This window comes from Amblyomma americanum, chromosome 1, assembly GCF_052857255.1.
Source record: "Amblyomma americanum isolate KBUSLIRL-KWMA chromosome 1, ASM5285725v1, whole genome shotgun sequence".
In the NCBI taxonomy this organism is placed as follows: domain Eukaryota; kingdom Metazoa; phylum Arthropoda; class Arachnida; order Ixodida; family Ixodidae; genus Amblyomma; species Amblyomma americanum.
Window position 1 is genome coordinate 44,850,014 of NC_135497.1, and position 14,223 is coordinate 44,864,236.

The 14,223-nt window shown below is 43.8% G+C and overlaps 1 protein-coding gene across 6 annotated transcripts in view; it reads right to left on the minus strand.

The window, feature by feature from the left end:
* Positions 1 to 347: 347 nt before the first annotated feature.
* The window catches only part of LOC144112715 (uncharacterized), a 59,072-nt gene continuing 45,196 nt past the window's right edge, over positions 348 to 14,223 (minus strand). Inside the window, exons 4-6 of one of the 6 annotated variants that reach the window (XM_077645547.1) lie at positions 12,152 to 12,248; positions 11,001 to 11,146; positions 400 to 675 (exon numbers count right to left, since the gene is read on the minus strand). In XM_077645547.1, coding sequence (XP_077501673.1) covers positions 492 to 675; positions 11,001 to 11,146; positions 12,152 to 12,248 — 427 coding nt within the window. In that variant the 3' untranslated portion in view covers positions 400 to 491. Of the gene's footprint in view, positions 676 to 4,387; positions 4,491 to 8,527; positions 8,996 to 10,979; positions 11,147 to 12,151; positions 12,249 to 14,223 lie in introns of those variants that run through there. The other 5 variants (XM_077645543.1, XM_077645542.1, XM_077645546.1 and 2 more) reach the window with 5 other exon arrangements.

The following is a 14,223-nucleotide window of genomic DNA, read 5'->3' on the forward strand; positions in this document are numbered from 1 at the left end:
GAGAAGGCCGTGGACGTGTTTTGCCGGGAATACGGGCTGCTCCCACCAGCACTAACCGCCCCGCCATCGGACCCGCAGCGCCGCGGAAGACTCCTGAACACTGAGCACTTCTGGGGGTCTGCGGAGACCTGGGCTTCAACCCCGGTAAGCCAACCTGCACGGGCTCTGTCGTGACACGGATGCGAAAGTGTCCGAAGGGTCTTCGGCCCACCTTCCGCTGCGGCACCTGCCGGAAAGAGCTCTCCCAACAAAACGAAGAAGCTGTCCTTCACGGCCGTCAGGCCACGGCCAGCTTCTTCGCTTTCAGGGATGCCGTCCACCGGGCCCAAGTGAAGATGTCGCGATGTGAAATCATTTGGCTTATGCACGCAACAGCCAAAGGAATGAACGCCAGGCTAGCTTCTGAGTGGAGCCAGGGGCGGTTTAAGATCGAAAGAGAGGCCCGCACGGATTGGACAAACTTCATTCGTGAAGTTGTGGCCAGGGACCTGCTACAGAGGCCACGCATGGGCGGCCCCGGGGAGGAAGTCCAGGTCGACGAATCCCTGTTCCGCGGTCGCTGAAAGGTGAACCATGGTCGTCTGATGGCTGCGGACGGCGTTCCAGGCCGTTTCAAAGGAAACTACGGCGGTGTGGAGGATCGCCGACCTTGGGTTGTCTGCCTGCATTGGGTTGCTATGGGAAAAACCAGACTTTTTCAAGTCGAGAAGCGGGAAGCGGCACTCTCAAGGCAATAATCACCAACAACGCGCTGCCTCGGAGGAAAATAGTCACTGACGAATGGCGGGGCGACAACAACCACCTGGAAGCTCTGCAGGACGCGGCCTGCGACATGGACCTCGAGCATGACACAGTGTGCCACGAAGTCAGCTTTGTCGACCCGACCACCGGTGCGCACACGCAGAACATCGAGCAAGCGTGGCAGAAAGCTAAGCGCGTGCTGGTGCGCACCGGTGGAACCAGCCGCGCACTCTTTCAGTCACACCTGAACTGGGTCTGGTGGGCAAGCGTAAACGGCCGGACAAAGTGCCAGGACCCATTCCTTCAACTGGCCGAGGCCTTTGCCCTCTAGTACCCCCCAGTGTAACCACAAGGAATGTCACAAACTGCCCTTATCAGGGCCACCCAATTGGTGACTTGGCAGAAATCGCATTTGCGTCCCAGTGGACCGGTGATCCCTCTCTTCTCACTGATCAATATGTCATTAAAGTTATGAAGTGCTCGGAATTAGGCGATCTGAGCTGTATTATTTTACTTTTGCCTCATTAACGTGGACAGTTTGATTCCCGAGCAACAGCGCAGATAAAGCGAGTCGTTCACAATAACGATTCGTGAAAAACTGGCCACAAAAGTAAAGGTAATTTTTCATATCTGATTGTACTATGTTACTGTTACACTATGTTACATGTTACGCTTATATGTTACATGTTATGCTGTGTTGCTGTGCCAGGTGCACCAGGGGGGACGGGCTTCGTCAGGCTTAATATGCCTTTTGCCCTGCCCCTCAAGTATGTACACATGCTTGGAATAAAGAACTTACTAGTGGGAATTGAGAGATGGAAATTAAGAAGAATCTTCGGACCTCTAATATTATTATCCTAGTTGCCACTCGCTTTTAAAGAATGCTTTGCAGTTTGAATGTCCAAATGGCCTATCAGATGTTTGCAAAACCTGTTAGGGGCGTGACCACGTAGAATTCCTACTACTCCAGTGTTCACATTCCACGAACCGCTAGTACTTTCTACACTCAGTTGACAGCTTCTTAATGTGGATTTTAACACAGCACGAGCTCCAGAGAGCTTTCTTAACCAAGAGAAAAAAAAATAATCTAGCCACTGTGCAGTGACTGGGCAATAAAAGGATGCACGCACATGACGTAACTGTATTGCCAACGCTGCTTCTGTCAACATCCAAATGTCGCACTTTTTTCAAGTGCCCACCATGCTTCACATTCTGCGATTTCCTTGCTTCAGTCAGTCAGTTTTTATTTGCAAGAAAATCACATCATCCTGCAGGTGGTAGAGACTAAAGGCATGGTTGCCTGACGAGGTCTCTGCCCCCGTAACGAAAGGAGCAACCTACAGCAGTACAGCAGAGCTAGTACAAAAAAGAGAAGCTGCGTTACAGATAGTACATGCATACATACAACATATGGCTGTACTCAAGCACTATGGAGTTTTTTTTTAAAATCACATTGAAGATTCACTCAAATATCACAAAAACACGTAAAGTCAACAGTTGAAAACAAAATTCACATTTATCATTGTTACTCAACAATCTCAATGGAAAACGAAATTGCCTGCTGTTCACGTTAGAACCTTTTTTCTGGGTAGGCAGAAATCTAAAATAGAAGCAGAGTTATTTAACATGTCTATTATTTGGTATTCCAGATCTTGTTTTCCATAATTTGTTCTGACTTTTTATTTCTGCGTTTTGGGTTACAAATATCATATTGAGCCAAAACAGGAGAGTAAACACTGTGAAGTTCCTTTTTATATACTTGCTGTCCCAGTATCCATAGACTTTACTTGCTGGTAAAACATCAAATCTGAGAAAAAGTGGTTGCGCTGACAACAATCTAATACAGCCGGTGTGGTTCACAAAAATTCGGAGGACACGTTTTTGCAGTAGTTGTAGCCTATCACAGTTCCCTTTTGTCGTTGTTCCCCACACCAGAATGCCATACAAAAGTTTAGAATAGAACAGGGAGTAATATAATGATTGCTTTAGCCACAGAGGTAGAAGAGAAGCAATTTTTCTAATGCATCCAACAGACTCCGTGAGTTCGGACAGCAGATAATTAACATGAGGGGTCCAAGACAACTCTTCACTAAACCATACCCCAAGGAAGTTTTGCACACTTACTTGTTCTACGATATGTCCTCTGTACTGTAAGTTATTTTTTTATTCTCATTGATTGGCTTAAATATCATGTACTTCATTTACACTGCATTAAACTGAAGTTTGTTCTCACCAGTAATTCAGTTAAACACTGCCTAATTGAGTCAAAGTGTCAATTTTGCGTGAATGTGTGCATAACACGTTCATTTGAAAAAATAGCACGCGACTAACACGCCGTCACATGCTCGCTACCGCCATGCACCGGCAGATTACGCCAGGTGTACCCGCCTGCGCAAGACATCACACAACTGAGTTTCGTGAATGCGCAGATATCGAGTTAATTTCAAGCCCAGCACGGCACTGCCATGCCGCAACACGCTCGCTATAGGGCCATGCACCTGGAGATTACGCCAGGTGTACCCACCTACGCGAGACATCATTTTAATGTGTTGATTTCAAGTATAGCACGCGATTAACATGGCGTAATACGCTCGCTAGGGCCATGCACCGGCAGATTATGCCAGGGGTACCCGCCTGCACGAGACATCACACACCAACTGAGTTGCGTGAATGCGCGCATATCGAGTCTATTTCAAGTGAGCATGGTCCCGCACGAGACATCATTTTCTAACATGACAACCAAGTTGCACGATTTCCTTTCCTCAGAAGAAACTAATTAGACAACCGCCACGGACGTGCTCTCTCGCTTGGTGAACAGGCGACGGCCGCTCCACACTGCGCTGCTCTAACGCGCTTGGCGGTTCCAGCGCGATTGAACGAGAGCGAGGCAAGAATGTAAGACAGAGGGGGTATGGGGCAGTCTGGCCACACTGGGTTGGACCTTATAGTCAGGATAGCTGGCAACAATGGAAGTTTTGTAATCTGGCAACACTGGAATAGCAGATGACGACAGGTACATCTCACGAAACCTTACCCAGCAGGGAATGCATCTTGCAGATTATTGTGTACTTCTAAAGGCATTCAAATTTTGCTGACGTGGCCAGCTGCTGCCGCTAGCCGAACGTTTATTTTTCAGGTGTGTTCTGTTTGGCTGCACTAGTTTTACTAAGTTGTGCACAACCGGGTCAAGCAGTTCAAATGCAGCTTACCACTAGCCCTTTCACCTCCGAGCATTTCAAATGATTCGAAATTCTAATTTGACCATGTTTTTTTTCTATGCCTTTAGTTCCGGCCAGACAGTACAATAACTGATGCTGGTGTTCTTTCCAGGCATAATATAAACCATTCTTAGTTACATCCACACAGAACAATGACTGTTACTAAATTAAGTCCCCCATGACAACAAAAACCTGCAAAGCAAAAACCACTCAGCAGGAGATATTGGTGCAGTTTATGATGTCGTTCATTGGGACAGAACTCTACAGGTGTTATATTGTTCTGTAGACCCCAGGTGCATGTCATGCGAACACCGTCACACAGCTATTGCCATAAGAGGGGATGAGAAGATCAGGGGAAATTCTTAAATTTTTGACTTGGAGATGAAATTCGGCACACTGGCTTGAAATAGCATCAGACAGCTACAAAGTTTCACAATATCTTCAGTAGTTTTTATTTTATCATTATACGTTGCTCACATGTTGCTTGCTCGTGGAAAGCCTAGCGTGACAGCAAAATGGGTTATGGGCATTCTGAAAGAAAAAAGTATAACTGCTCTCGGAATTATGTCCGGAAAGAACAGTAACTACCACTTGTGTGAAAACGAACCAAGCCAAACCTAACCGCTTAAGGTGCAATAAGTATGAAAACAAAACTATGCAGCAATGTACATAGTACATCTTGCAATGCTACGTTCTCGTGCTGGCCTGATCAAGACCTGAAAGGACATTCAGCACTGAGGATCAGTCCTAAGCGGAAAGGAGGTCCTGGTGTGGCCATAACTGAAGTGCCAGTAAATGCTGCCTTTGGACAGAACTTTAGGAGGCTGTTCCATCTCTACGAAAAGCAAGCCACCCCTCTTTTTTTGTAAGTGGTGGCCTACATCAATGAAAAAGAGTTATGTGAAGGTTTTTCCTTTTCTGCCTCAGAAGCAAACCAATTCTCTGCTTCAGCAAAACAGAAAACTGGACGAGATGGCGGTTGCTGAAGATAGGTAGGCCCAAACTCAATGACACGGGAAGGCAAGACAGGACATGCTTCAGTCTTGCAACTGGTTTATTAGGAAAGTGAATGAAAACTTAAGACAACAAGAAACACACTGCTCCTGTATAAGTACAAGCTCACAAAACCATGAGTGTTAAAATCTCAAGATAGTCTCTTTCTACGAGAGCGTGAGAGACAGCTTGGTTACACATTTCGTAGCTGAGCAGACACTCCATTGTGTCCCTTAGTGGTGCTATAAATGGCAAAACAAGATAACCATTTTTAAAAAGATGGGCCAGCAACCTTTGCATGTGCAAAGATTATTTTTGTGCTCTCTGATACGTTTGGCCTATGTATGAATGTCTACACTTGAGAGGAATCTTATAGGCAATACAGGACCAAGTGCAAGCTTTAGTGAGTCCAAGCTCACTAAAAATGACGTTCTGTTGTGCTGTCGTGGTGAAACGTGAAGCGCGCAACACGGGGCTAACCAAATGCAGACCACTCGGGCTTGCATGTGCTGAAATCCTCCCGCATCTAGCTTCTCCACAGCTCAATCATTGTCCTTCTGATGCGGGGGAATTCCGTACTACACCAGTGTTTGCCATTGAGTTCTGGTTCTGTTATACTGCTGGCTAAGATTAAAAAGGTGGGTGCTGATGTTTCTCTTGAACTACTAATGCAAGAGGATGCCATGGCCATGCATAGGTTGCCCGCACAAAGGGACAGAACTCCAGTTATTCTTGTCCGCTTTTCTCGTCAGGAGCTTAGGGACAAATAGGTTGCAAAAAAGAGTGCCCTGCATGATGCAGATAGTTCTGTCGTCAAAGAGAACATGCCTAAGTATTCACGAGACCTGCTTAGGATAGTGAAAGAACGGGCGAAACGATTTGGCTTCAAATTCGCATGCAATGTAAGTAGAATAATACAGTTCAGAAAGAAGAGAGGGGTCTCTGCATTTGCCATTCAGTCAGAGTGTGACCTTGCTCTGTTAGCCCAGTATCCCGCCTCCCCAATGTAAAGGACTGTCATTAATTACTGCTTCCACATCAAGTAAATGGTTGCCTTGGCTTAAATAATTTCTCTGCCTACATCATCATTATCATCATCAGTCTGACTACACCCACTGAAAGCCAAAGGCCTCTCCCATGTCTCCCCAATTAACCCTGTCCTTTGCCAGCTCCGTCCACCCTATGCCTGCAAACTTCCTAATCTCATCCGCTCCCCAACCTGCCGCCCCTGCTATGCTTGCCTTCTCTTGGAATCCATTCGGTTACCCTTAAGGACCAGCGATTATTTTGCCTTCGCATTACATGCCCTGCCCAAGCCCATTTCTTCCTCTTAATTTTGACCAGGATTCCATTTACCTGCATTTGTTCCATCACCCACTCCGCCCGCTTCCGGTCTCTTAACGTCAACCTATCATTTTTCTTTCCGTGGCTCGCTGCATTGTCTTTAACTTCAGCTGAACCCTTTTCGTTAGCCTCCACGTTTCTGGCCCTGGCCCATAGGTGAGTACCGGTAAGATACAGCTAATGTACACTTTCCTCTATATCATACATATTAATGTACGATCCTTATGTAACAAATCTGATGGCTTTTCACATTTTGTCTACAGTAGGCAGCGCAATATTGATGTAATTCTGTTAACTGAAACGTGGGCTGTGTGTGATGCAGATTTTGTGAAATTGCCCAGATATGATTCTTGTTTCCTTAATCGCCCTAATCGTGGAGGAGGCGTTGCCATTTGGGTAAAAACAGCCTAAATAGACATGTCTTACATGACCTCTCTATAACGACTCGACTGTGATATGCTTGCGCTTCAGACTGCGGACAGAATTGTTTCTGTTGTTTACAGGCCGCCATCAGGTGATCCAGTTATGTTCTTAACACACCTCTATATATTCCTTTATTTTACCTCGGAAGCTCAATACTCCATTATTATTGGTGGTGACCTCAATATCAACATACCTTCTAGAATAATTGGACAGTTGAATTATACAATTACCTCCAATGGTTTTAAAAACCTTATGCCACGCCCATAAGGATAACACCTACGTCATCCAGTACCACCGACATTTTTATAGCACACATTGCTTCGCCCGTTATTTCTGCTGGTACTATTGCTTGTGATCTGAGTGACCATGGTGCCATTTTTGTATCCGTACTACATGTCTGTCCACCAAGTTGCGCACAACTGAACAGTTTTGCTTATCAATGTATAACTGATGTGATACTTGCTCAATCTCATGAGTATCTGTTGCAGACTGGAACTGTGTTGCTGCCTGTTTTTCTGTTGATGAGTCTTATTAGCTGTTTTTAAGTACTTTGAAAGAAATTTACAATAAGTCTTTTCCCTTGAAGAAAAAGAAATCAGACACTCAGCTCCGTAAGCCTTGGGTGACTCTAGTACACATCAAAATGATGAAACAGCAGTCCAGGTTTTTCAAACGTTTCATGTCTAGTCGTAACTGAGCACCTAGCCGCTTTTAAAAAATACCGCAACAAGCTAACTTGCGAGATGCGCAGTTCTAAATCTGCCGACCACTCACATTACGTCACTAGTAAAAAGGGTTCGAAAGCATTTTGAAAGCTTCTAAATCAATCATTTCGAAATGAGAATAAAAATATGCACCTGGGCCAGCTTGTGATCAAAGGCTTGCCCTATTTCTTTCCTTTTTTAGCAGATAAATTTAATGAGTTCTTTACAAGATTTGGACAGAGTAGTTGCCTGTTGAAGCTCTTCGTTTTCTTCTAAATGTAGGTTTAGAGACTTTCTTTCCATGTAACGACAAGTGTGGAGGTCTTCAGCACTGTAATGAACCTAAAATCGACTTCCATCGATTTTGATGGCTTCTAAATAAAACCAGTTAAGTTAGCTGCGGATCTGTTACCACCATGCTTAAGCTATATCTTTAACTCGCCGCTCACATCAGGTATATTTCCTGCATGAATAAATACGCAAGAGTAACTGGATGGGATAGAAATAAGTTGACAAACTATAGGCCAATTTCTATCCTTCTGTTTTCGAAGGCTCTTGAAAAAGTAATGCTCAAAAGAATCGATGGGTTCTTCTTGAAACATGCTTAATAAATGATAGTCAGTTTGAATTTCGAAAGGGCATGTCCACGGAACCTGCTTTACTCTTGCAAAAAGAAAATATTTTGAATATTGAAGCTAAAAGCTTGACTCTTGATATTTTCGTTGATTATACAAGAGCTTTCGACCTTCTTAAATACTATTCTGCAAACTTGAAAGCTATGGTGTCCATGGTCTCTCCCTTCAACTTCTTCCTGCATACTTAAACAGGTGCCAACAAGATATTTCAGTCGATATCCACAAGTCTCGTTCCGTTTTGATTCAGTACGGTGTCCCACAAGGTAGCCTTTTCGGTCCATTTCTATTTAACGTCTATACAAATGAAATCGCATCTATAGCCCATAATATAAGCCGTATTCAGTACGCCAATGACAAGTTTTTTCCATGGCTCCTCCACAAGGAAATATCAAAAGCGTTTCTAAATAAACTTGATGACATACTGGAATATGCCAGCAGAAACAAGTTTTGTTTAATTGGCAGAGGTGACTTCAGTATTAACATTTTATCAGATAATAATCGTGCAATAAACTTAAGAAATATAATTCAAGCTTCTGGCTTCACAAACCGTTCACCTCGCCAACCCATATTACAATTTCAAGCTGCTCTGCCCTTGACCTTCTAATTACCACGAACACATGCATTGTTACCAGTGCTGGCCCTATTTCAAGTGACATCAGTGACCACTGTCCTGTTTTTATGACCTGTCAAAAACACAAACTTTAGCCAAAAACTCGCAGAATCATTCAGTTTCCAGCATATCTTGAGCAACTCGCTCAAGTCGTTTAAAAATAGTATCAGTAGGTATGACTGGAGCCCTGTGTTTAAGGAAACTAATGTTGAAGAAGCATACTCCTAATCCATAGAAATATTTACGGGAGCGTATACAGGACATTTCCCATTTAGAACACTAAACCATTCCAAGAAGGCGAAGAAACCATGGGTTACACATGGGCACCTGAAACAAATCAAACAGAAAAACCGTCTGTACTTTCAGTTTCTTCGCACACAGACGGAGGGAAACCTTAAAGAATTTAAAACCTTTAGAAATAAGCTAAATACTACGCTTAGACGGGCAAAGGAAGCTCATTACGAGCATCTTTTTTCCTGACAAATGCAAAAAATGGCCACATATTATTTGGAAAACAATAAATAATGTACTCGGCAGAGGTAAAAGTGATTCGTCTCCAGAAACTTTAACGGTTAATGGTGCCGACCTAATTCGTCAAGCTCTTGCTAATCATTTTATTAATCACTTTACCAATGTCTAAAATCATAACTACAGCTTAACAACATTGCCTGAAATAAGCATCAGTACCCATGAAACCATCTTCCTTTGGCCGACGGACAAAACTGAAGTACGCAGATCATTTCTATGCATAAAAAACAGCAATGCCCTTGATTATGACAACATACAAATAAAGCCGATAACGTATGCGATTGAATTTTTGAGTTTAGTACTGTCTTATATATTTAACCTAGTAATAGAATTGGCTACCTTTCCTGGGGGCATGATGCGAGCAAGAGTCGCTGAAATCTTAAAGGTGGAAACAGAAATGAAGCAAATTATCGACCGATTTCTATATTAAATGTTTCCTCCAAAGAACTAGAAAAGATCATTTACTTATGCCTAATAAATTGCGTATCTATGTGGACCGATTTCTATATTACCTGTTTCCTCCAAAGGACTAGAAAAGATCATTTACTTATGCCTAATAAATTGCGTATCTATGTGGTGCATCTTATGTGGGTCAAAGCGGACGCTGCATAAACGACCATTTACGAGTGCACGCCAATAGCATCCGCATGGGATACGGCAGCACGCTCGTAAAACACGTCCCTGCCTGTCATTGCACACCCATCCTTGGATGAAGCCAGAGTTTGAGGCGGTATAATCATCAGCACAAGCGCAAGCTGTATAAAGCATTCATCATAGATAAGAAAAGCGTGTCATACATTAGCACACCATCAATAGCTTGACAAGAAAAGAGATTGAATATCTTGAATAACCGTGACGACATGACGCGATAAAAGGAAATCTTCCTCGCCTTCCTTTGGGTTTTGTTTTCCTTTTCGGTATTTATTGCGAGCAATGTGATGAACCTGTAGTTGTAAGTCAGCGCTGTGTTTGTGCATGTCTTCTTTTTTCGTACCATGAAAGCACGCTGTTTTTCGGTGAGATGTTTCAGCAGAGGCCGGAAATGCTTTTAATGTAAATGAGTCAGAAGTGTTTTTTCCAACTATGTAAGAGATCTCACAGGCTTCACAGAATTATAAACAAAATAAATAAATATCCTTCCAACACATATATGCAACTCTGAATGGAATGCTTTGAATGATGTATCAGTTATGCTTTTCAAAGTGAGGGCCACCTGAAAGCTATCCTAATTAGCACGTTTGCCTTAAGAAACATGTGCATACTTATATGGTCACTCGGACTACACAAGACCCCACGCTTGATTCAAGATAGCTGGTAGTTTGTAATAAAGAGTACAAAATTGTAGTTGATATTTCAGGCCGGAAGTCCAGCGAGCGAGAGAATTAAAAATGATGTTAGAAGGATTTTTACTTGCCGGAACTGCTTTGTCTAACCGGCACAAAAAAAATTCACAGGGATGTCTAATTCCACTCTGTGTTGGTAGTGCGATAGCATTACCAGCTGTTGATGTCTTTACCGAAAGTGACGTCATTACCGGTCTGGTGGTGACGTTCGTTCTCTACAGCAGGTGGAATTGTTACCGTCTTGTGACGTTACTTAATTCCAGACAACAGGAATGCTCCGATCTGGCGGCGTCACTTCCCTTCAGCCAATCACCGTAACACTGTCTTCCCGATGAAGCACCTAATGCTATAGCATACAGACGAGGCGTCAGCCGTCGCAGCTCTATGACGGCAGCCTCCACAGAACACCACTGCGCAGACGCACTTGAGGTGATGCGCACCTGTTGCTGTACTTAACCCACCGAAAGTTGTTCCTTCCACCACCGCTGTTCTGGTCTGTCGTGAATGGCTGGACCTTCACGAACCATCGCTGGAAAAGCGCGTGGCGGATAGAGCTCCTCCACGACGTCTCCTCCTCCTTTCTCGTGAAGCAGAAGGGGTACCTGTCCTGCAGGTGATAATACAAGGCACTTAAGCAATCCAAGATATACTCACAAATGGGCGGTGCATTTGTTTTACTGTGCAGGCCTACTTTTTGTTAATAACGCCTGCAAGACTAACCCATTGAGCGCAGCAGAATGGTTCCCTAATCAATATTTAATTTTCTGGCATGCTGCTTTTTCCGCCCATACAGGCGAAGTGATATGCTCTGCAAAACAGTGGTTGTGGGGGTGGCTGCAATTACAACCCCGCTTTTCTCTCCAGGAAATGATCCAATGCTCTCTACAAAGGTTCCTTAAGTTGCACGTTGCACAGCTGCACGTGGAATTTCTTGCTGTTACTGACCTCAGCATCCCCACTGCTCAGGAGATGGCAAAGTTTTTATATTCAATTCTTCATTTACCAGAATACTGGACGGTCTCCAGGGCTAAAAGTTGCTGCCTACAACTTGACTGGGGCCCTGGAGCCATTTACAAAACGACAGCAGCCATTGATGACAGAGTACGGTAACATCAATTACAACACTGTGTAGTAGAAGGTATCAGAAAATACAGACCTGCTGCAAGATTCATCACGACAATCAATTCTTACAACTGAGAAAAGTGTGCTCATAGTTCTTTTGGGGATTTGAAGGCTACCTGTCTGTGTTTATTTAATAAGGCTGGCAGAGTGTGTTTTAAAGAGGCTGTGAAGGAGGCTCTAATAAAGTTGCGGCATGCCTGGGATATTGAAGCATGACGCTTCACGAATAGTGTCCAGCAAGAATTTTTTAAATGCGCTTTGTAGAAGCTGAGTTATCTGTAGTTAAAATTTGAATTTCAGTGTCTTCGCGCCTTTCCCTCTCCTCTCGTCACTTTTTGCACACTGGAAGGTAGGCGCTTCTTCGCCGACCCCCCTCCCCCCCCCCCCCGGGAGCGGAGCTTCCCCACTCGCCGGAGCTAAACGGCTTATTGGCCGTGGCCATGGTAACTGCCTGACATCTGAAAGAATCTAACCAATGGCCACCTCTCACCTTGTCTACGCAGATGCGGGGGACGGAAGAGGGTGCGAGCACGAAAAAGTCGCCAGGAAGGGCTCTCCAACTTTGATGCGTGATTGTGGGTCGTCTGCTGCGTGTAGAAGAGTATTATTTGGCTCTGGTTTTCATGGCAACACAGTGCAGTGATTAAGTGAGTTAATGTGCTCTACTCAGAAGGCGTTTCAGAGAACCTTTAATGATAGCAATTTGTACTGAGTGCGAAAGTATGGGACTAACGAGGGTTTGGAAATTCAAGTTATAAAGGAGTAGCTTTAGGTTGCCGCAATGCCATCGAACGAAGGAAACTCTGGCTGTCATGCTGAAATACATAAAAAACATGTAGCAAGTGGTGTTCATAGTGATGGTCAAAGCTAATATTATTGTATTTTGCAAAGAGATGTCTTGTCGAGTGATGATCAATATTAGCTATGTAGCAAATGTACCTTTTTTTGCAGAACTGTCATATTTTCAATATTTGCTCTTGTGGTGCTTGCCCACACTAAACTGCAGTAGCTCATGTGCGGGGCAAATAATGCGTTATATAACTGAAGTTTAACTTTTTTGTGGCAGAACAGTACGCGACATCGCGACATAGCTCCAGTCACTGAAGAGATTTTTTTTTTGTAGCATAGTTGACAAGAGTGTCCCAACTCAAATGGCAAGAAAAATAGACACCAAGAATTTTGTGAGTATCGACAAGGTCAATATTTTTATCTTGAATCACTAGAGAATTTTCTAAAATGAATTTCTTATTTCTGGATCAATATAAAATGGCTTTCGTTTTCTGGTTGTTTATTTTTACGCGATTTAAATGGGACCAGGCAGACAATTTTTCAAGTACATCATTACAATGAAGCACAAGGGCATTGGGATCATTACCAGAAATAAGCACAGTACTGTCATCAGCATATATAATGAACTGAACACTGTTGTCAATATGAACTATGTCATTTGTGTATAAGTTAAATAGAAGCGGGCCTAATACACTCCACTGTGGTAGACCACAATATATTGGTAGTAACGATGACTGTTAGTTGCTAATACAGACACACTGGCTTTTATTGCTGAGATACGACTTAGGGAAAGCATGAGATTTTCCATGGATGCCATATGAAATGAGTTTTATATGTTATGGTCGAGAAGGTCAAAAGCTTTGCTGAAGTCAACAAAAAGACAGAGCGTATATATTCTGTTTTCAATGCTCTGGAATATATTTTATTTTATTGCAAGGAGCGCCGTTTCCATAGATTTGCCTTTTCAGAATCCGAACTGACAATCGGTCAGCGCCCTAGAGCCTTCTTCCAAAAGAAGTCTGCCATCTGTGAATCATTCGGAAAAGCTTGTTGCAGGCGTTTCCCAGCTTCTCCCGGCGAGCTTCGCGAAAGCAGGCTATTCTGAGGCACTCCTTGAAGTACTCCACTTGGTGCCAGGCCTCAGAGCAGAGAAGACGGCATAATCTGTCGCCATGCTTCCCTGACGGTGGTAAGAGACCTACTATCCAGAAAACTTCGTGCGGGATAAAGTGACGTTTGATAGAAACTGAGTAGAGGTACGCCTTGCATGTTGCTACAATGACGAGAGAAGTGTAGACAGAAGAATCCAGGAGAAACCACTTAAAAGAGGTACCTGATTTATAAGAAATTTACTGCATTAAGGATAGTTGCCGGGCCAGTTGGTACATGATCTTACCGAAAAACAGTGCGCTTACACGCTCTGTTACCAAGGAATAAAGCCAAGCCCGTCCCAGGTAGACAGTTCATGGTTTTGGCAACACTAAAGTGTCGTCTGGTTGAAGCGACACAAAATATTTACTTTTACAAGAACCAGTGCACGTAGCATAATCACAGAAAATATTTTTACACTGGACAGAAATACAGCAGCACAGTGCCATGACTGACACACGAAAGGCTTCGGTGACAGTGCGAGACTGATCTGAAAACCTACACAACGAACCAGCGACGGTACAGTGGCTAAATCCTTGATAGTAGTATCTAACAGCCGTCTAAATGCTCGCGTGCGCGACAGATGGGAGCGCTTTACTGCGAAGCAACAGTAAACCTTCGCCA